This window comes from Nyctereutes procyonoides, unplaced genomic scaffold (assembly GCF_905146905.1).
Source record: "Nyctereutes procyonoides isolate TBG_1078 unplaced genomic scaffold, NYPRO_anot_genome, whole genome shotgun sequence".
Classification (NCBI taxonomy): Eukaryota; Metazoa; Chordata; class Mammalia; order Carnivora; family Canidae; genus Nyctereutes; species Nyctereutes procyonoides.
This window is the reverse complement of record NW_026575146.1, coordinates 81,548,271-81,570,704: the sequence shown is the minus strand read 5'-3', so window position 1 is coordinate 81,570,704 and position 22,434 is coordinate 81,548,271. Positions and strand designations below refer to the sequence as shown.

The 22,434-nt window shown below is 35.7% G+C and overlaps 2 protein-coding genes across 9 annotated transcripts in view; one reads left to right on the top strand and one right to left on the bottom strand.

Moving 5' to 3' along the window:
* LOC129500331 (zinc finger protein 569-like) overlaps window positions 1-22,434 on the top strand; it is a 151,966-nt gene that overhangs the window by 56,207 nt on the left and 73,325 nt on the right. Inside the window, 1 exon segment of the mRNA XM_055310637.1 lies at window positions 1,516-1,599. Within this exon segment, the coding sequence (XP_055166612.1) occupies window positions 1,516-1,599 (84 nt within the window).
* Window positions 1-22,434, bottom strand: part of ZNF570 (zinc finger protein 570) — a 39,659-nt gene that overhangs the window by 1,021 nt on the left and 16,204 nt on the right. For 7 of the 8 annotated variants that reach the window (XM_055310672.1, XM_055310669.1, XM_055310668.1 and 4 more), the window contains exon 5: window positions 14,425-16,300. The exons of the other annotated variant lie outside the window; for it this stretch is intronic. In XM_055310672.1, coding sequence (XP_055166647.1) covers window positions 14,943-16,300 — 1,358 coding nt within the window. In that variant the 3' untranslated portion in view covers window positions 14,425-14,942. Of the gene's footprint in view, window positions 1-14,424; window positions 16,301-22,434 lie in introns of those variants that run through there. 8 annotated transcript variants of the gene reach the window in all.

The following is a 22,434-nucleotide window of genomic DNA, read 5'->3' as shown; positions in this document are numbered from 1 at the left end:
TTTTCCATAAGAGTACAGAAATAACTCCTAATACATTATTAAGTAAGTTAGTATACATATTTAATATGGTTATTAAGAATATATTTTACTTCTGGTTCTGGACCAAAATGGAGAATAAAGTAATATGAAGCTATAGTAAAAGAGAAACAAACTATAAGATGTAAAAGCACTCTGAAGAGTACCCAAAGACTAAAGGAGAGTATCCAAGGAAGGATAAGTTTTGAAGATAGGCCTCATCTCTAAGTCTGGGGTTCAGATTTCATCATAGAAATATGGTTTCAGGGACACCTGGGTGGCTCAGTGGTTAAGCACCTGCCTTTGGCTTCAAGGTGTGATCCTGCAGACCCAGGATCGAGTCCCACATCAGGATCCCTGCATGGAGCCTGCTTCTCCCTCTGCCTGTGTCTCTGCCTCTCTCTCTCCCTCTCACTCTCTCTCTCTCTCTCTCATAAATAAATAAATAAAATATAAAAAAAAAGAACTATGGTTTCAGCCCAACTGAATGGTGGGGAATTTTAGTGGGGTGCCAAGGCTAGAGCTAATCTGTACTTTTAAGCAAGCCGGAAATAAACCTTTGGGACACCAATGAGTCACAACATTAATAGTAGGGGACTTTAACACAGCACTTAGATCAATGGATAGATAATCCAAACAGAAAATCAACAAGGAAACAGTGACTGAAAGACACATTGGACCAGAAGGTTCTACAGATATATTCAGAACATTCCGCCCTAAAACAGCAGAATACACATTCTTTTCAAGTGCACAAGGAACGTTCTCCAGAATAAACCACATATTAAGCCATTTAAAAAGTCTCAACAAATTAAAAAACATTGAAGTCATACCATGTATCTTTTCTGGTTATGCCACCGTGAAACTAGAAGTCAACCATAAGAAAAAAAATCTGGAAAGAGCACAGATACATGAAGGGTAAATAACATGCTACTGAACAATGGATGAGCCAACCAAGAAATTAAAGAGGAAATAAAAAAGATGCATGGAGACAAGTGAAAATGAAAACACAAGAGCCCCAAATCTTTGAGATGCATCAAAAGCTTTTCTAAGAGGGAGGATTATAGCAACACAAGGCTACCTCAGGAAGCAAGAAAAGTTTCAAACACCCTAACCTTCCACCTAAAGGAGTTGGAAAAAAAGAACAAACCAAACCCCAAACCCGTAGAAGGAAGGAAATAATAATACTTGAGCAGAAATAAATAGAAACTAAACAAACAGAAGAAATCAGTGAAACCAGGGCCTCAAAGTAACCCGAGTCTTTCCCATTGGTGCATACCCTATATCACAGCCCATAGATTCACAAGTAAGTTCCTGATAGGACATACCCAAATGGCCCTTGTAATAAACAGTTGCCCCTGTTTCCCAGAGCCTTCCCCTGTGTGGCCTCCATGAAGCTTGTATTAACCCCACTCTTTTTTATTTGAATTAACCAATCTGTCCTTAAGTATTAGAATCCTAAAACAGACTACCTACAGACCCTAATAAAAGCATGTGCCCTAGGTCCTGGTGCATTTTCTGTCTGCATTCTGCCTGGATCTACCTGTGTGACCCCTGGAAGCATGCTGTGTACCTCCTCCTGGACCTGTGAGTAATAAACTCTATTTCATTTCCTTTTTGGCATTTTGTTGAACCCCAACTCACCATCCAACATTATGGTGCTCTATTTTACAAATACTAGTTTAACAAAATTAAAACAGAGGTGTGCTAGTAACAACTCCCTCAGCTTTTGTTTACCTGGAATATCTAAATTTCTCTTTCAATTTGAGGGTAGTTTTGCTAGATATAGAACATCTGTCAGGGTTTTTTTCTCTTGGTATGTTAAATATATAATTTGATTTTCTTATGTCTTCCATAGTTTCTGATGAGGAATCAGCTGTTACTTTTATTGAAGTACCTTTCTATGTAGTAAATTGATTGCCTCCTACTGCTTTCAAGACTGTCTTAGCTTTTCAGTAATTTAATGTTTCACTGTTGCTCCTTTTGAGTTTATCATGTTTGCAGTTGATTGAGGGTCTTTAAAGTGTATATTTCATGTTTTCATCAAGTCTGAGAAGATTTTGGCAGTCATTTTTTCAAATAGTTTTTCTTCCTCCTTCTGGTCTCCTATTATGCATTTATTGATATACTTGATGGTGTCACATAGCTCTCGCAGGCCCTCTTTTTTCCCCACTATTTTTGTTCCTACTCTTCAGACTAGATCATTTCAATTGCTTTATCTTTAAGTTGACTATGTTTTTTACCTTCTCAAATCTGCCATTGGATTCCTCTAGTGAATTTTTCATTTCAGCTATTGTACTTTTTCAGCTCCAGAATTTCTTTATGGTTCCTTTTTATACTTTCTATCTTTTGATCAATATTCATTTTTGTTCATACATTATTTTCTTGATTTACTTTAGTTTTTTGTCCAGTGTTTTACTGAGTTCATTTAGCATTTTTGGATAGCTCATTTAATGTATTTGACTAGTAATTTCAATGTCTGCATTTCCTCAGTGATAGTTTCTATCAGATTCTTTTTTATATGTAAATGGGACACACTTTCCTGTTTTTTTTTGTTGTTGTTGTTGTTGAGGTGTAGACATTTTGAGTAGTATAATGTAAGTCTGGAAATCAGGTTCTTTCCCTCCATGGGGATTGCTCATTTTTGTTTGTTTAAGACTGCAGCCATCTATTTATTTTGTGACTCCTCTAGACTAGTTTTGCAAAGTGTGTATTCCATGTTATGTATCCTCACTGAAGTTTCTGTTACATTATCTCTGAGATCTGGCAGAAATATTGATTAAAACTTCAATATAAGAAAATATAAAAATTATATGCACTGTCTTAGCTTGAACTTCTGTAAAACAATACCATAGACTTGGTGTCTTAAGCAAAGGAAATTAATTTTCTTATGGTGCTAGAGGCTAGAATTTGGAGATCAGGTTCCCAACATGGTCAGTTTCTGGTGGGAGCTCTCTCCTTTTTTTTTAATGAGAGCTCTTTTATTAGATTGCAGATGGCTGCTATTTTGCTGTGTGCTCACATGACCACTTTTTTGTCCTAGTGCAGAGAAGGAGTGAATAAGCAGTCTGGTGTCTTTTCTTACAAGTGCATTAATATTATCATGAAGGTTTGTCCCTCATGACTTTATCCAACCCTAATTATCTTCCAAAGGCCCCATCTCTAAATACCATTACAATAGAGTTAAGGCTTCAACATATGAATTTTGGAGACAAACATTCAGTCTATTATATGTATATAACAACAGACCTACAGAATACATGAAGCAAAAAAAATGACATTATTGAACATACAAATAGTTATATAATAGTACCTGGAGCCTTGAATACTGCACTTTCAATAATGAATAAAACAATGACTCACTAAATTCTATACCTGAAACTAATATTACACTCTATGTTAACTAACTGAAATTTAAATAAAAACTTGAAAACAAAACAAAATAATGAATAAAACAATGAGATAGAAGATCAATAAAGAAATAGAGGACTTTAACAACACTATAAGTCAACAGACATACAGAATACTCAACCCATTAACAGCAGAACCCTGATCTTGTCTTAAGTGCATGTTAAACATCCTTCAGGATAGATCATATGATTAGCCACAAAACAAGTCTCAATACATTTTAAGAGACTGAAAATATACTGCACATCTTTACCAATCAGAGTGGAATGAAACTAGAAATAACAGGATGATGGTAAAATTCACATATACATGGAAATTAAACAACACACTTCTTGAAGTATAATTAAAATGCAATTAGTTGCATTCATTTCAGGTGTATAACATATGGATTCAACAATTCTATACATTAGATCAATGTCCACCACAGTACTGTAGTAAGCATACAACATTACTATAATAATAATCCTTATGTTATATTTTTCATTTCTGTGACTTATTTATTTTATACCTGAAAATTTGTACCTTTTATTTTAAATTTGTACCTTTTAATTCCCTTTATCTATTTCACCCATTCCCCATCCTTATACCAACCTCCCCTCTAAGCAAACACCATTTGTTTTCTGTATGTAAGAGCCCGGGGTTTTTTGAAACAACACACTCTTTAAAAACAACAACAACAAGAAACACTAGATTAAATAAGAAATCCAAAAATGAAATTATAAAATAAATTGGGATGAATGAAAATGAAAACACAACATGCCAAAACATAGGATGTAGTGAGCCCATTAGAATGAAACTAGAAATCAATAGCAGGAGGAGAATTGGAAAATCCACAAATACGTGGAAATTAAAGACTTTTAACCAATGCATCAACGAATAAATCACAAGGGAACTCACCAAAGATCTTGAGACAAACTGAAAAACATAACGTACCAACACTTAACAGAATGCATCCAAATCCATGCTAAGAGAAATTTATAACTGTAAACATTTACATTAAAAAAAGAAAGATCTCAAATCAATAACCTAACTTTACATCATATGGAATCAGAAAAAAAGAGCAATTTAAACCCAAAGCTGTCAGAAGAATGGAAATAATAACAATTAGAGCACAGATAAACAAAACAAAACAAACCCAGGAGTTTGTTCCTTGAAAATAACAGCAAAATTGACAAACTTTTGGCTAGATTGACCATTAAAACAGACAAGAGACAGAAAAATAAAATTACTAAAATCAGAAGTGAAAGTAGGGACTTTACCAATTTTATAGAAATTAAAAGGATTATAAGAGAATACTATAAACAATTATAGGCTAAGCAATCTGATAACCTTGATGAAATGGAAACACTCTTAGAAATATACCCCTGGGGGGCAGCCCGGGTGGCTCAGCGGTTTAGCGCCACCTTCAGCCCAGGGCCTGATCCTGGAGTCCCGGAATCAAGTCCCATGTCAGGCTCCCTGCATGGAGCCTGCTTCTCTCTCTGCCTGTGTGTGTCTGTTTTTTTTTTTTAAGATTTTATTTATTTATTCATGAGAGACACACAGAGAGAGAAGCAGGCTCCATGCAGGGAGCCCAACGCGGGACTCGATCCTGGGTCTCCAGGATCACGCCCTGGGCCAAAGGCAGGCGCCAAACCGCTGAGCCACCCAGGCTGCCCGTCTGTGTGTGTCTTTCATGAATACATAAATAAAATATTTAATAAACAAAAAGAAATATACCCCTGGAAATACACAAACTACAAAACAACCGAAGACGAAATATAAAAATTCAAACAGACCTATAACAAAAAAAGAAAATTAAATCAGTGAGCAAAAACCTCGGAACAAGGAAAAGCCCGGGTTCAGATGGTTTCACTGGTGAATTCTCATAAACATTTATAGAAAGAATACCAATACTCTTCAAACTCTTGCCAAAACTCGAATTAGATGGATCACTTACAAACACATTCTATGAGGTTACTAAAGCCAAAAAAAAAAAAAAAAAGGACAATACAAGGAAAAAAAAACAAACTACAGGCCAGCATCCCTTATGAATATAGATGCAAAGATCCTCAACACAATACTAGCAATACTAATATGCTAGTGAATTCAGCAACCTATTAAAAGAGTCATACACTATGACCAAATGGAATTTATCCCAGTCCTGTGAGGGTTGCAATCTATAATAACCAATATAATTTGGGGCATCTGGGTGGTTCAGTTGGTAAGACATCTAACTCTTGGTCTCAGCTCAGGTCTTGATCTCAGGGTCATGAGTTCAAGCCCTGCATTGGGTTCCATTCTGGGTGTGGAACCTACTAAAAAAAAATCGATGTAATGTGCTACATTAAAAGAATGAAGACAAAAACTATATGATCATATCGATTGATACAGAAATATGTCAGAGCAAAAACTCTAAATCTCAGAATGAAACAGGTGTAAATCTTTATGACTAATTAATGGTTTCCTTGATCTAATACCAAATGCACAACAAAAGAAAAAATAGATATATTAGAATTCTTCAAAATTAATTTTTTTTTTGCTTCAAAGAGCATCATCGAGAAATTGAAGAGACAGCCTATAAAATAGGAGATGTTTGCAAAGAACACATTTGATAAGAGATTTGTCTTAGTCCTCTTGGGCTGCTATAAGAATTACCATAGCTGGGTGGCTTATAAACAACAGAAATTTGTTTCTTGTAGTTCCGGAGGCTGGGAGATCCAAGATCAAGTTGTTAGCAGGTTGTATGTGTCTAGTAGGGCCCACTTTCTGGTTCATAGAAAAATGTCTTTTTATTCTGTCCTCATATGGCAGAAGAGGCAAGGGATCACTCTAGAGCCTCCTTTCTAAGGGCACTAATTTCATTCCTGAAAGCTCTGCCCTCATGACCTAATCATTTCCCAAAGGCCCCACTTCCAACTACCATCACATTGAGCATTAGGATTTGATATATGAATTTGCATGGGATAAATAAAGGGAACACAGGGAACTTTTAGGGCACTGAAACTACTCTTTTTAATATTATAATGGTAAAAACATGTCATCATAAATTTATTCAAACACATAGAACAAAATCAAATGTGAACCTTAATGTAAATTAATGTACTTTGGGTGATGATAGGTCAGTAAAGATTCATTAACTGTAACAAATGTACCACTCTAATGGGGGGATATTGGTAATGGGGGGATATTGATAATGGGAGAGGCTGCATATGTGGGAGGATAGGGGATATATGGGATACTCAGTTTTACCTTTCAGTTTTGCTGTGGACCTAAAACTTCTCTAAAAAATGAAGTTTTTTTAATTTATTTTTATTTTTTTAAGATTTTTTTAAAATTTTTATTTATGATAGTCACACACACACACACAGAGAGAGAGAGAGAGAGGGGGGCAGAGACACAGGCAGAGGGAGAAGCAGGCTCCATGTACCGGGAGCCCGACGTGGGATTCGATCCCGGGTCTCCAGGATCGCGCCCTGGGCCAAAGGCAGGCGCTAAACCGCTGCGCCACCCAGGGATCCCGAAGTTTGTTTTTTTAAAAAAAGGAAAATGAATTTACATGCTACATGGTACAGCATAAATACATTATACTAGTAGAAAGAAGCTAATCATAAAAGATAATATTCTGTGATTCCACTTATATCCAGAATAGGTAAGTTCATAGAGGCAGAAAGTAGATTAGTAATAGCCAAGGTCTGGTTGCAGAACTGTGTGTGTGTGTGTGTGTGTGTGTGTGTGTGTGTGTGTGTCTGTGTTTAAAATGCTGAATTGGATTCTTTAAAGGGCAAATTTTATGGAATGTGAATTATATCTTTTTTTAAGATTTTATTTATTTATTCATGAGACACACACAGAGAGAGGCAGAGACACAGGCATAGGGAGAAGCAGGCTCCATGCAGGGAGCCAGACATGGGACTCCATCCCGGGTCTCCAGGATCACGCCCTGGGCTGAAGGTGGCGCTAAACCGCTGAGCCACCCTGGCTGCCCTGTGAATTATATCTTAATAAAAGTAGATAAGAAGAAAACAGTGTGAATCATTTACAAATCTTATACCAGTTCGCTGATTACCCATTTATAAGAATACAGGTCAAAGAATTGTATAATTCTTTGTCCTTATTCCAATATCCTCTGGTATCCTTGACATAATCCTATCATACTCAAAAAAAAAAATAATGGTAGCAGTAAAATAATTTTGTTACTGTATTTTCCACCAGACTTCTGGTATTTCATTTTGACGATTGATCTTAAAGTTTTATGAACACCTTTGAGCCTCAGATTTTTCTTTATCTGTATCATAGGGAGGTGAAATCCCTTTCTCACAGCATTATTATAATATTAAATGAGAAAATGAATTTGCCGGGATCCCTGGGTGGCGCAGTGGTTTGGCGCCTGTCTTTGGCCCGGGGCGCGATCCTGGAGACTCGGATCGAATCCCACATCGGGCTCCCGGTGCATGGAGCCTGCTTCTCCCTCTGCCTGTGTCTCTGCCTCTCTCACTCTCTCTCTGTGACTGTCATAAATAAATAAAAATTAAAAAAAAAAAAGAAAATGAATTTGCCTATCTCTTCTTCATGGCACCAAACCATTGAAACTCAGGAATCTGACTAGTAATTGCACATCCCTTCCTTTGCCCCACTGGTTTATCAGACTAGTATTATAACCCATATATAATTGTCTGTGTGTTCGAGTATGGGCAATTTTCAGTGTATGGGTTCTTTATGAGAATCTATTGAGATCAGGAGAAATATATTGATAGTCATTTACTGGAGGTTTTATTTTTTTATTATTTATATTTTTTAAGGTTTTATTTTATTCATTAGAGACACACAGAAAGAGGCAAAGACATAGGCAGAGGGAGAAGCAGACTCCCCAGGGGGGAGCCTGATGTAGGGCTCCATCTCAGGACTCAATCCCAAGACTCTCAGATCATGCTCTGAGCCGATGGCAGATGCTCAACCAACTTCCACCTACTGGAAGTTTTAAACTGTGATTTACCCTTATTTAAAATTTAAAAATCACCTTGGAGTGAGAAGCCTATGGATTTAATGATTACACAAACGTCTTTTTCTGTGTGAGAGAAAGAGAGGGAGAGAGAAGGCTTCAATTTCAGACCAGCTGCCTCATAAAGAAATAGATACTAAAATACAACTTTTGAAGTGCTCTGAAGGAAACAAATATAATGTACAATAAATAGTGGAATAACAAGTAGTTAGAAAAATAGAATAGTAACTGGTCAGAAAGTAAAACTAGATTGAGAAAGTGAAGGGCAGTGGTTGGAAATAGAATTATGCTCAAAAACAAGAAGCTAAATATCACTACTCACAAATCTTTGAGAGATTGAATTAATAAAAAAATTAAAGAGGTAAATGGCAGCTCAGACTTTCAGCCATCACAGTGTATTAACACCCTTAAGAGTATTCAATAACCAGAATTAGTGGAAGCTGAAGTAGGAGATGACTCAATCCATAATCAAGGGATGGATTAGTTTGGAAAGCGCAGCAGCAGTGTCCAAGCCTGCTGACCTCAGTGTATGCATCTGTTCACAAACACACCTAGATATAGACAACAGCCCATTCAGAATTGACAGAAGTGTCCTTCCCAAAGAGCTAAAGAAAACTTAAAATAGAAGAAAGGAGATAAAATTAAGTTTAAAAATTAATGAACTAAAAAGAAAGCATATATACAAGAATAGATTAATCCAGACAAAAGCTAATTCATTAAGGGACTAATGAAGCACAGTTGCCCCTTGAACAAAATGGGTTCAAACTACATGGGTTCACTTACAGTTTTTTTGGATAAATATAGTAGAGTACTGTTAATATACTTTCTCCTTCTTATGATTTTCTTAACATTTTTCTCTTTAGTTTCCTTCATGGTAAGAATATAGTATGTAATATATGTAACATACAAAATATGTAATGGTTGATTATGCTATCAGTAAGGCTTCTGGTCAATAGTAGGACTATTAATAATTAAGTTTTTGGAGAGTCAAAAATTATATACAAGAGATTTCCAACTACACAGAAGGGTCAAGGGCCAACTAGAGACACAATGAGATAAAGTAAAGATATATACAATAAAAGAATATATGAAAAACCCTAATAAGTTGGAAAATACAGTTATGAAAATTTTTTTAAAGATTCATTCATTCATTCATTCGTTATAAACATAGAGAGAGAGAGAGGAGGGAGAGGCAGAGACACAGGCAGAGGGAGAAGCAGACTCCATCCCGGGAGTCCAGGATCGCGCCCTGGGCCAAAGGCAGGCGCTAAACCGCTGAGCCACCCAGGGATCCCCCTGAAAATTTTTTAATAAAAATATGGGGATGCAGTTATGCATCTCTATCTAAAGGCTGTTAATGAGGTAACAGAAATGAGGGGAGGGTAATAACTTTTTTTTACTGTTTTTACTAACTTTCGCTCCCTGTGTTGGAGTGTGATGGATAAGTTCTTCATTTTGCCATCCTGTTTACTGTTAACATTCTCAATCATGCAGGCATAGAGTTCTGACAGTGGTAAAGAATATCTTTCATATTTTAATTCCTTCTGTTTCCATTTGACTTATAAATAAGAAAAATATAGTGAAAAAAACTGTAAACCATCAAAAATAAAAATTCTGGGATGCCTGAGTGGCTCAGCATTGAGCATCTGTCTTTGGCTCAGGGCATGATCCCGGGATTCTGGGATTGAGTCCTGCATAGGGCTCCCTATGAGGAGCCTGCTTCATTCCTCTGCCTATGTCTCTCCCTCTCTCTCTGTCTCTTATGAATAAATAAATAAAATCTTTACAAAAACTAAGAAATAAAAATTCTGCTGGATATTGATTATAAACATAATGACTAAGTTAATTTAGGCATAGATCTTTTAATCTGGAGCTACTACATGTCTTTGTTCCTGTATGCTACATACTAACTTAAGTGAATTTCAGTCTCCTGTTTCTTTTTTTTTTAATTTTTATTTATTTATGATAGTCACAGAGAGAGAGGCAGAGACACAAGCAGAGGGAGAAGCAGGCTCCATGCACCGGGAGCCTGATGTGGGACTCGATCCCGGGTCTCCAGGACTGCGCCCTGGGCCAAAGGCAGGCGCTAAACCGCTGCGCCACCCAGGGATCCCTCTCCTGTTTCTACAGTAATGATCTCACACCATTTCCCTTTTCCAGTTCCCTTTCTGCTGATCCCATACATTTTATAGAATAATAATAACAGCTAACATTAAGCATTGAGCTAACATTAGGCATTTAATATATGTGGTGATAAATTCATACAACTCTATGACAAAAGTAGAATTATCTCCTTTTCACATCTGAGAAAAAGTTCTGAAAGGATAGTAACTGGCCTATGAAAATTCTAGACACTTAAGCTGGAAACAACAGGAAATTAGTAAATCATGGGGCATACAAAATAGTGCTCTGTAAATGTTAAAAATGATGGATTTATTTCTGCATATACAATCAACTGGTTTTTGACAAAGGCACCAAGAATACAATGGGGACAGGATAATCTCTTTAATAAATGTTGTTGAGAAAGCTTGTTATCCACATGTAAATTATTAAAATTACACCTTTTCTTACACCATACACAAAAATTGATGCCCAATGTATTAGACTTTAATGTGGATCTGAAACCACAAAACTCCTATAAGAAAACATAGGGAAGAAGCTCATTGAAATTTGTCTTCGCAATGATTTTTTGTATTTGATACCCAAAGAACAGGCAACATAAAGTAAAAATAAACCAATGGAACTACAAAGTTTCTGCAAAGCAAAGGAATCAATCAATAAAAAGACAATCTATGAAATAGGAGAAAACATGAACCCCTTAACAGATATGTGAAATATGATTCTGTATTCCATATATACAAAATATATAAGGAACTAATATAACTTAATGGCAAAAAAAAGTGCATAACAAAAATGGGCAAAGGACCCAAATGTTTTGCAAAAGAAGATACACAAATGGCCAATAGGTAAATGAAAAGATGCTCAACATCACTAATTATAAGGGAAATGCTAACCAAACCCACAGAAATGTCAAAGAGGTATTACCTCATACCTATTAGATGGCTATTATCAAAAAGTCAAAAGATAACAACTATTGGTGAGGATGTGGAGAAAAGGCAACCCTTGTAAACTTTTGGTAGGAATGTAAATTGGTATAGGCATTATGGAATACAGTATGTAGGATCCTCAAAAAATTAAAAATAGAACTACTACATAACACGGATTCTGGGTATATATTCAAAGGAAATGCTGTCAGGATCTGAAACTTATGTGCATGTCCATCTTCATTGCATTACTTACAGTAGCCAAGATATGGAAAAAAAACCCTTAGTGTCTACAGACAGATGGATAAAGGAAAACACACACACACACACACACACACACACACTGGGATATTATTCAGCCTTAAAAACAAAGGAAATCTTGCTGTTTACAAAAACATGGATGAACATGGAGAGCATAATGATAAATGAAATAAGCTAGACACAGAAAAACAAATACCATATGATCTCATGCACAGACTGTAAAAAATAAGTTTAACTCACAGTAACATAGAATGGTGGACAAGAGGCTGGGGACTGGGGGAAAGGATTTTTCATCAAGAGGTACAAACTTTCAATTATAAGGGTAAATTCTGAAGACCTAATGTAAAACCTGGTAACTATAGTTAATAATAATGTGTACTCGAAATTTGCAGAGAGCTCAAGTATTCTCACCACACACACATACACACACACACACACATACACACACACACAAATAACTATATGAGGTGACAGTTAATTAGCTTGGTTGTGGTCATCATTTCACAGTGTATGTCAAAACATCACATTGAACACCTGACATATATACCATCTTAATCTGTCAGTCATACCTCAATAAAGCTGGGGAGGGAGAAAAACACTGTTGTGGGAAAAACACGTAGTAAGTAGGCAATATATAGTCATTGTCAAAACACTGATACACCAAATTGCTAACAGTGATTGCATCTGAAATCAATTATGTGTCAGCTTCTCTTTGAAGAGGATGATGTATAGGGATGCAAACAGCAGTGGCATGCCTGAAGTATATAGTAAGGAAATAACCTGACAAAAGCAAATATTTAACTGTTCTTTATTTTTTATTATGAAACTGATACAGAGAATAAGAACCTACCTATAAACCAACAACCAGCTTTATCAATTTATAAGAATTGGCCATATTTGCTTATTTTTTAAAGAAAGAAATGATTAAAAGGTATCTCCCTTTTGCCTCCTTTTCTCAGTCTCATTTTTCTCCCCCTCCAGATGTCACCACTGTTTTGGACTTAATTATTATTTCCGTGACTGTTGTAACAATAAATCTATGATATTTAGCCATGGAAAATACACATATCATCAATTTGCATATTTTTAAAATTGATATAAGTGGTACCATCTCATACAAAATACTCACTAGTTCAATTTCATTAATATTAAGATTTATCCATGTTAATAGAAGTAGCTCTACTTCATTCGTTTTAACTTGGGCTATAGCTTATATCCACCCTAATGGTTATTTTGATTGCTTTAAGCTTTTCATTCTCAAATAATGCTGAAATAGACTTTCATGTACATCACCCTAAACACACGAGGAAAGACTAGAAGAGGTTTAAGTATGGAACTGCTGGGTCAGAGAGTATCCACATTTTCAACTTTACTAGATATTGCTAAATTATCCTAAATACAACTACTTCCAATAGCACTGTATGAACATTCCTACTGCTCCACATGTTTCCAGTAATTGGCTCTGTGATGCTTTTGGCAAAGTGATGATTTTGAAAGAGTTCACTGTGGTTTTATTTGCATATCCCTTACTGTGATGGATATAAACAAATATTCTAATAGCTCCAACTCCATCCATTCTCTATAGGGATAAATCATGTTTATCATATGCAGAACTTCTACAAATAGGTCAGATTCAACAATTTTCTTGCTCTTAAGAATTCACACTTCATGAATTTCAGAACAAAGCTGTGAAATTAAAGGGCAAAAAGACCTGAGGAATTTTGGTTCTAACTGCAGTGAATTTGTGAATTGGTAATAACTTTATTATCCTGAGTCTCTTGAGCCTGGACTATATGATACTCCTCAGTTTATTATTCTTCATTTTGCTGGGTCTAGAAAATCGATTGTTTTATATTTAAGTATAAACAATTTCAGCCTTTGAACTTCAATTTAACTCTATGAGGACATAATCTTAGTATGGATCATTGTCTCCTCATATATAAAACAGTTTCCAACAAACAGTAGCTACTCAATATTCACTGAATGAGTGGAAGCATATATATATATATATATATTTGAAATATATAAAATATATGAAAGCCTATATATATTTGTCTAACTTTTTTCCTTCAGTTCGCTTTTGGTTTCAATTTTACAACCACTACTTAAAAATTTACAAACTTTATAATTTTTCTGTGGTATGAAGCAATTTAAATGCTTTTTAAATTTACCTAAATTCACCCCACAATTGCCTGCCTTTTTATGGAATAGTATGAATTTCTATATTTATTGTTTTTTTTGCAGTTAGTTGTGATACTCTATTTTTTTCTTGATGTAAATGTGAGTTCTGTATTCTTCTCAGTGAATCCTCATTTTCTTTATGTTGATTAGTTTATCCAACTCTCTTTAGAAACTTCCTGAAACTGGCTGAGGGTGTGAATAGTTCTATTACATGTGTCTATATTGGTTACTTATCTAGAGTATGAAGACTCCACTTATGTTTCTAAAATTTTGGGGTTTTTCTCAATTCTGACCTGCTGCCTCTCAGGGATGTTCTACTTTGTCCCCCTAGGAATTTTCTTCTAGTTGTGAGAGGAGTGAGCTAATATATGTTGAGTATGTAGAACAGTGCCTGATGCATAGTACACACTCAATACATGTTAGCCATTACGATTTATTGGATATCTGCTATATTTGATGTGCTATGTGAAGCACTTTACATGCAAATTTACTACTTAATATGTATCAATCTACAACAGACACTATTTCATTTAATAATCACATTTCTACAATACAGTATCCTTTATTATCCCTATCTTAAGAATTAAAGAAAACCCTGAGGTTTATACAAGTCAAACAAATTACTCAAAGTCACACAATGCCACAGTAGTGGTAGAGCTATGATTTTCCAGAATCGAAGCTCTTAGTCCTGGGAAGTGCCTAGTGCTCAGATAAGGAGACTGGAATAAAATAAGGCCAAAAGGTATATAAGAATCATATAATGAAGTGCCTCATAGACAATTTTCAGACTGTGGATATTAGCTTAAGAACAACAGTAAACCAAAAAAAAAAAAAAAAGTTTTAAATGGAGGCAGTGATGTATTCTTATACTCAAAAAGAAAAAAATAAGTTCGGGGTATGGTGGGAAATGAATTTAAGGGGACCAAAGTTGATATAGGAAGACCTGTTAGAAAGCTACAGCATGGTGATCCAAATGAGATAAATCTTAGACTAGGGCAACAACATTAGAGAGAGAGAAAAGAGTATAAATTCTGGAAATATTTATGAGATAGTGTCTAGAGGACTTGGTGATTGACTGGATTGGGTGGTGAGAGTGACTCCCCAAGATGGATTCTCTGATGATGAGCAAGGTGTGCATGCTGCCTGAAAGTTTTCTTGCATTCCTTACATTCATAGGGTCTCTCTCCAGTATGAATTCTCTGATGTTGGGCAAGGGATCCACAGTAACTAAAAGCCTTTCCACAAACGTTACATTCATAAGGCTTCTCTCCAGTATGAACTCTCTGATGTTGAGTAAGGGATGAGTCATTGCTAAAAGCCTTCCCACATTTAATACATTCATAGGGTTTCTCTCCAGTATGAACTCTTTGATGTTGGGCAAGGTAGGCAATCTGGCTGAATGCTTTCCTACATTCTTGACATTTATAAGGTTTTTCTCCAGTATGAATTCTCTGATGTTGAGCAAGATGTGAATTCTGGCTGAAAGCCTTTCCACATTCCTTACATTCATAGGGTCTCTCTCCAGTATGTATTCTCTGGTGTACAGTAAGGTATGCACGAAGGCTAAATGCTTTCCCACAGACATTACATTCATAAGGCTTCTCACCAGTATGAACTCTCTGGTGTTGAGCAATGGATGATCGATTGCTAAATGCTTTCCCACATTCAATACATTCATAAGGTTTCTCCCCAGTATGAACTCTCTGATGTTGAGCAAGGTAAGCAAACTGGCTAAAGGCTTTCCTACATACCTTGCATTCATAAGGTTTTTCTCCGGTATGAACTCTCAGATGTTGAACAAGATGTGCATTCTGACTGAAGGCTTTCCTACATTCCTTACATTCATAGGGTTTCTCTCCAGTATGAATCCTCTGATGTTGAACAAGATTTGATCGCTGGCTGAAGGCTTTTCCACATTCTATACATTTATATGGTTTCTCTCCAGTATGAATTCTTTGATGAAGAGTAAGAGATGAGCTCTGGCTAAAGACTTTTTCACAGTCATTACATTTCAAAAGTTTCTTCTCTGTATAGATACTCTTGGGCTTAACGGCCATTAAATTTCTTTTAAAGCTTTTCTTATGTGTATTATGTTTATGTACTTTCTCCTCTTTGGTGATTATCTGTTGTGTATGAAGCAATGTGTTTGGATGGAAACTTCCCCAAGATTTGTTATATTCTTGTGCTCTTCTATTAATACGGGCTTCTTCATCAGTGATTGTCTCTTCCTTGAAACATGCCTTCTCACTTACTGGCTGTCTCTCAAAATGGCCCTCACATTTCCATTCTTCTCTTAAACTAGAATACTCAAGGCTATAGCTTGTAAGTTTTTCTATTATCTTTTGTGATGATTGTGCTTCATAGATGTCCTGCTTTGAAGTTAGTTCTTCAGTCTCACACATAGATTCCCAGCCTGAAAAATAATAATTAAAAAACGGTCTCCTCTCTCATGTACCACAAGGAACATTTATGAAAGTGCATTCAAAAAATGGAGTATGTGAATTTAATAGATAAAACCCACAAGAACATTGGCTTTTTAAGTTCTGATGTTTGTGAGAAACAAAATAGGTCACAAAGAAACTTGAGAAGGAATGACTAGAATTATAAGAAAGTCAGTAAGGTAAATCTCCAGTAAATAAAGAATTATGGAGGTGGATGGACGTGGCTATAATTTTATGTATGTATGCATAAATATAGGCACTGAAATAACCTCCATTCTTATAGTTGCTTTTTTCAAGAATATTCATTGAACCTTGTGCCATATACTCTTCTAAATGCTTTTAATATTATAGTAAACAAAACAAAGACCCTTACTTTTGTGGACCTTATATTCTTTGGGGAGATAGGAAATAAATGCCAAATGAGTAATTTTATTGTATATTAGAAAGTACTAAGAGCTACAGAAAAGGAAAAGCAGGGTAAAAGAGATTAGGAATGTTGGCAACGTTAGAGGTAGGAATAAATAGCAAGTTAACATTTAAGCAAAGATCTGAAGGAAGTGAAGAAGTTAGTCACTTAGATATATGGAGAAAGAGCATTTTGGGCAAAGGAAACAGCCTAAAAGTAGAAACATGTTTCCATGTTTGAGGAATAGCAGGAAGGTGAGTGTAGGAAGAGATGAGGTCAAGAGATAAAAGATAAGAATACTTAAACTTTATATGATTTCCTGAGTGGGACAGAGAACTACTGAAGTGTTTGTGGAGTAGAGGAGTGATATCCATTTACAGTTTAATAAAAATATTGAAAGGTGGCGAACAGAGAAGAAGCAAGGGGACCTATGATTGTAGTAATCCAGGTGAAGACAATGAGGGTCTAGACCAGAAAGCTAGCAATGGAGGTATACTGAGATGGTCAGATTCTAGGTATGTTTTGTAGGAAATGCCAGGACAATATCCTGATAGATTGGTTATGAAACTTAACAGAAAAATGAGACAAAGAAGCATTCAAAGTTTATGATCTGAGCAATGGCAGGATGGATTAGCATCAACAGTGATGGGGGAGGCACTTGGGTGGCTCAGTGGTTGAGTGTCTGCCTCTAACTCAGGACATGATCCCAGGGTTCTGGAATCAAGCCCCACATCAGGCTCCCTGTGGGGAGCTTGCTTCTCCCTCTGCCTATGTCTCTGCCTCTTTCTCTGTGTCTCTTGTGAATAAATAAATAAATAAATAAATAAATAAATAAATAAATAAATAATCTTTAAAAAAAAAAGTGATGGGGAAGGCCATGGGCACAGCAGGTTTAAGTGGAAAGACATGGAAGATCTGGAATTCAGTTTTGAAAATAATAAAGTGTTTTTTAGACATTGAAATGTTGAAAAGGCAGACGGGACCCATGAGACTGAGTTTAAGACAGAGGTCTGGACTAGAGATTTTAAATTAGGAATTGACAGCATATACATGGTAGTTAAAGAGACTACATTACCAAGAGAATGAGTGTAGATAAAGAGAAGATAAGAGAAAGGAGCAAGTAATGAACCCTAGAGCACTCTAACATTAAGTAAGATATTTGGGAAAAGAGAACCAAGAGATTAAGAAGGAATAAATGTTAAAAAAAATCATGTCTGAGAACATTAATACAACCTGATATTAAATTGAAGATTGTAATGAAAATCAACTTGTTCAATGATTTATACTGAAAAAGAATACTTATGCTGAAAAAGAATAAAATAAAAGAATAAAAAACCTGGAAAATTAGTCAAGAAATGTCACAAAAGTAATAAAAATAACAGCTAACCATAGTGACCATTAAAAAGAATTATGTGTATGTTGTTACTTGCAAAACACCAGAAATGAATCATTACATTAAAAAAGGTGCATAAAAGAATGTAGAAGCTATGTAGAAAGGAGATTACTGGTATACTTATTTTTTCAAGTAAGAATGTATCATTTTGCAATGTTTTAGAAGATTTTATTTATTTGAGACAGAGAGTGTGCATGCGAAGCAGGGCAGAGGGTCAGAGGGAGAGGGAGAAGCAGACTTTCTGCTGAGCAGGGAGCCTGATGCAGGACTCAATTCCAGGGCCCTGAGATCATGACCTGAGCCAAAGGCAGATGCTTAACCTACTGAGCCACCCAGGTGCCCCTCATTTTGCAATTTTAGAATCAATTTAAAAAGCAATAAAAGAGGAACGCCTGGGTGGCTCTGCAGTTGAGCATCTGCCTTTGGCTCAGGTCATATCTGGCGGTCCGGGGATTGAGTCCCACATCGAGCTCCTAACATGGAGCCTGCTTCTCCCTCTCCCTACATCTCTGCCTCTCTCTCTCTCTCTCTCTCTCATGAATTAATAAATAAAATCTTTAAAAAAAAGAAAGCACAAAAAAATAACCTCAGAAGGTAACTACCATTGACAACAACAATGATGAGGGAAAATATCCTAAAAATACTTTACAAGAAATGAGCAAAAGCTTTATAATTCTAACGAGGGACCCACTGCCCCCCATAAATTTGCATAAAGGGAGAAGATGCATACTTTGCTTTTCTATATGAAGAACCAACTATGTATAGCCATTAATTCTAAATTCACAATCAGAACTTCATTGTAAATTTTTTTAATTGTGTAATAAAGATTTTGGCAGGACTTTGTCTATGGCTACCAAGTGGTAACACTCTAAACCCTCTATATTCCTGGAAGGAGTGTCATTGTTATTCATAGTGAGCCCTTGGAACCATACCTGATAGCTCATAACTATAGTTTATGACTCACAAATTGCCCCTTTATAGTTTTTGCTAATGTGATGATTTAGGATGGAGGCTAGCCATGCCAGAAAGAACCACCATGTGACTAAAGGGTTGGTACTTTGAACCCTCATGATATCAGTCTGACTTCTGGGAGGGGAAGGAGGCTGGAGATTGAATCATGTTGGGCACTGGGCAACGACTCACTCAATCATGCCTCCATAATGAAACCAAAATCCAAAAAAATAAATAACCCTATACACTGATGCTCTCTTGAGAGCTTATTCTTTTGAATACTAAGATGTCTGGAGGGCCCCTTCATGTTTGCAGCACTCCCAGACCTTGCCCTTTGTGCCCTCTACTTCTGGCTGGTTCTTTGTACCTTTTGTTAAAAACAAAACTGTAATCATAATATAACCTCTGTGAGCCACTGTTGTGTATCATAAAACCTGAGGGTGATTACAGGTATCCTGTTCTCTGTACCCGGCTGATCAGAAAACAGAGTGGCCTTGAAGATCCCTAAGCTTTCAGCTGGTGTCTGAAATAAGCAGTCTTGTGTAGCACTGCTCTCTTAGATTATGCAGTTTGGCAAACTGACCTTAAGAATTTTTTTTAAATCCTAAAGTATATTAGAAAAGTAAACATGTGTCTAGGATAGACTATGCGTTGTCCATAAAATATGCATTAATAAATTTAAAGACTGAAATCATACAAATTATCTTTCCTAATCATAATGAAGTTAGAAATCAATAGTAAAATGAAAACTGGAAAAAATCCACAAATATGTGGAAGTTAAGAAATTTCTTCTTAACCAATGGGTCAGAGAAGAAATTGCAAGTTATCTTGAAACCCATGGGAATAAAAATACAACATTCCAAAACTTACAAGATACAGCAAAGCTGTGCTACAAGGGAAATGTATATCATTGATGCTTACATTAAAAAAGAAGAAAGAGTTCAGCAAGCTAACATTATATCTTAATAAACTAGAAAAAGAGCAAACTAAACCCAAAGCTAGGAGAAAGAAGAAAATAAGAAAGATTAGAGCAGAGATAAACAAAATAATAGAATCAACAAAACCAAGAGTCATTGAAAAAGATCAACAAAACTGACAAACTTTTATTTGGATTGACTAAGAAAAATAAAAGAAGACTCCAGTAACTAAAATCAGAAATAAAATGTGCCACATTATTACCAAGTATACAGGAGTAAAAAGGATTATAAGAGAGTTCTGTGAACAACTGCATGCCAACAAATGGGCTAATAAACTGGATAAAATGGACAAATTCTAAGAAATACACAACCTACCAGACTGAATAACAAAGAAATATAAAATCTGAACAGACCCATAGCTAATAAGTCTACTAAATCAGTAATCCATCCAAAACCTTCCAACAAGAAAAGGCCTAGAACCTGATAGTGCCTGTGGTGAATTCTACCAAACATTTAAAGAATTTGCACAACTCCTCCTCAAACTCTTCCAAAGACATGAAGAGGAGTAAAGACTTCCAAACTCATTCTTTGAGGCCAGCATTACTCTGATACCAAAGCCAGAGTAAGAATATTATAAGAAAACTAGGGATCAATATACTCTATGAGCTTATGTAAATAAAAATCATCAACAAATACTAGCAAACCGAATTCAACAGCATATTATAAGGATTATACACCATGACCAAGTGGAATTTATTTCTGGAATGCAAGGATGGTTCAGAAAAAAAATTAATGTAACATACATTAACAGAATGAAGGAAAAAGCATCATTCCAATTGGTGCAGAAAAAGCATCTGACAAAATCCAACACCCTTTCATGATAAAAACACTCAACAAACTGGCAATGGAAGGAAACTACTTCCACATAATATAAGCCATATATGAAAAGCCCACAGCTAACATCACATTCAAGGTGAAAGACTGAAAGTTTTCCTCTAAAATTTCCAGGAACAAGACAAGAATGCCCACTTTCACTACTTCTAGTCAATAGTGCACATGGATGCCAAAATATTCACCAAAATGCTAGCTAATAGGACCCACCCGTACATTAAAAAGGATTATTCACCATGACCAAGTTGCATTTATTCCTGGGCTTCAATGTTGGTTCAACATTTTGAAATCAATCAAAGTGATACATACTGGATATTCTAGCCAGAGTGATTAGCTAAGAAAAATAAATTTTAAAAATCCAAATTATACAGAAGTAAAATTATGGGTTTGTAGATGACATACTCTTATATGTAAAAACAATACAGACTCCACATGCCCCCCCCCACATTAGAACTAATAAACAAAACAAACAAAAAAAAGAACTAATAAACAAGTTCAGCAAAGTAGCAGGGTACAAAGTCAATACACTAATTGCATTTCTGTACATGAACAATGAACAATCTGAAAAGGACATTAAGAAAACCACTCTATTTACAATAGCATAAAAAAGAATAAAATAAGAACTAATCAAGGAGGTGAAAGATTTGTACAATGAAAACTACAAAACATTGTGGAAAGAAATCAAATAAAATATAAGTAAATGGAGATATTCTGAATTCATGGATTATAACTTTAATATTGCTAAGATGTCCATACTACTTAAAGTATCCACAGATTCAGTGCAATCCCTATCAAATCCCAATGATTTTTTTCAGAAATAAGAAAAATTAATTCTAAAATTCATATGGAATCTCAATGGACCCCAAATAGTGAAAATAATCTTAAAGATGAAGAACAAAGTTCCAGAACAAATCTAGAAAAGGAAGAACAAAGTCTCACACTCCCTGATTTCAGAACGTTCTACAAAGTATAGTAATCAAAACAATGTGGTACTGGCATAAAGACAGACATACAAAATAATAGAGTAGAAAATTGAAAGCCCCAAAATAAAACCTCATGTATATGATCAAATGACTTTGGATAAGGGTGCCAACATATATAAAAGACCCACAGCTATTATCATCCCCAATAGGGAAAAACTGAGTGCTCTTCCACTACAGTTAGGAACAAGACAGGGATGTCCACTCTCACCACTATTGTTTTTTTTAAGATTTATTTATTTATTTGAGTGAAAGAGAGAGAGAGCATGAATGGGATCAGCAGAGGGAGAAGAAGCGATAAACTTAAGTAGACTCTGCAATGAATGCTAAGCCCAACACAGTACTCTCACAACCCTGAGATCACGACCTGAGACAAAACCAAAAGCCTAACTGATAGTGCCATCCAGATGCCCCTCTCACCACTGTTATTTAACATAGTACTGGAAGTCCTAGCCACAGCAATCAGACAACACAAAGGGAAAAAAAGATATCCAAATCATTAGGAAGAAGTCAAACTTTCACTATTTGTAGATGACATGATACTCTATATAGAAAATCTAAAAGATTC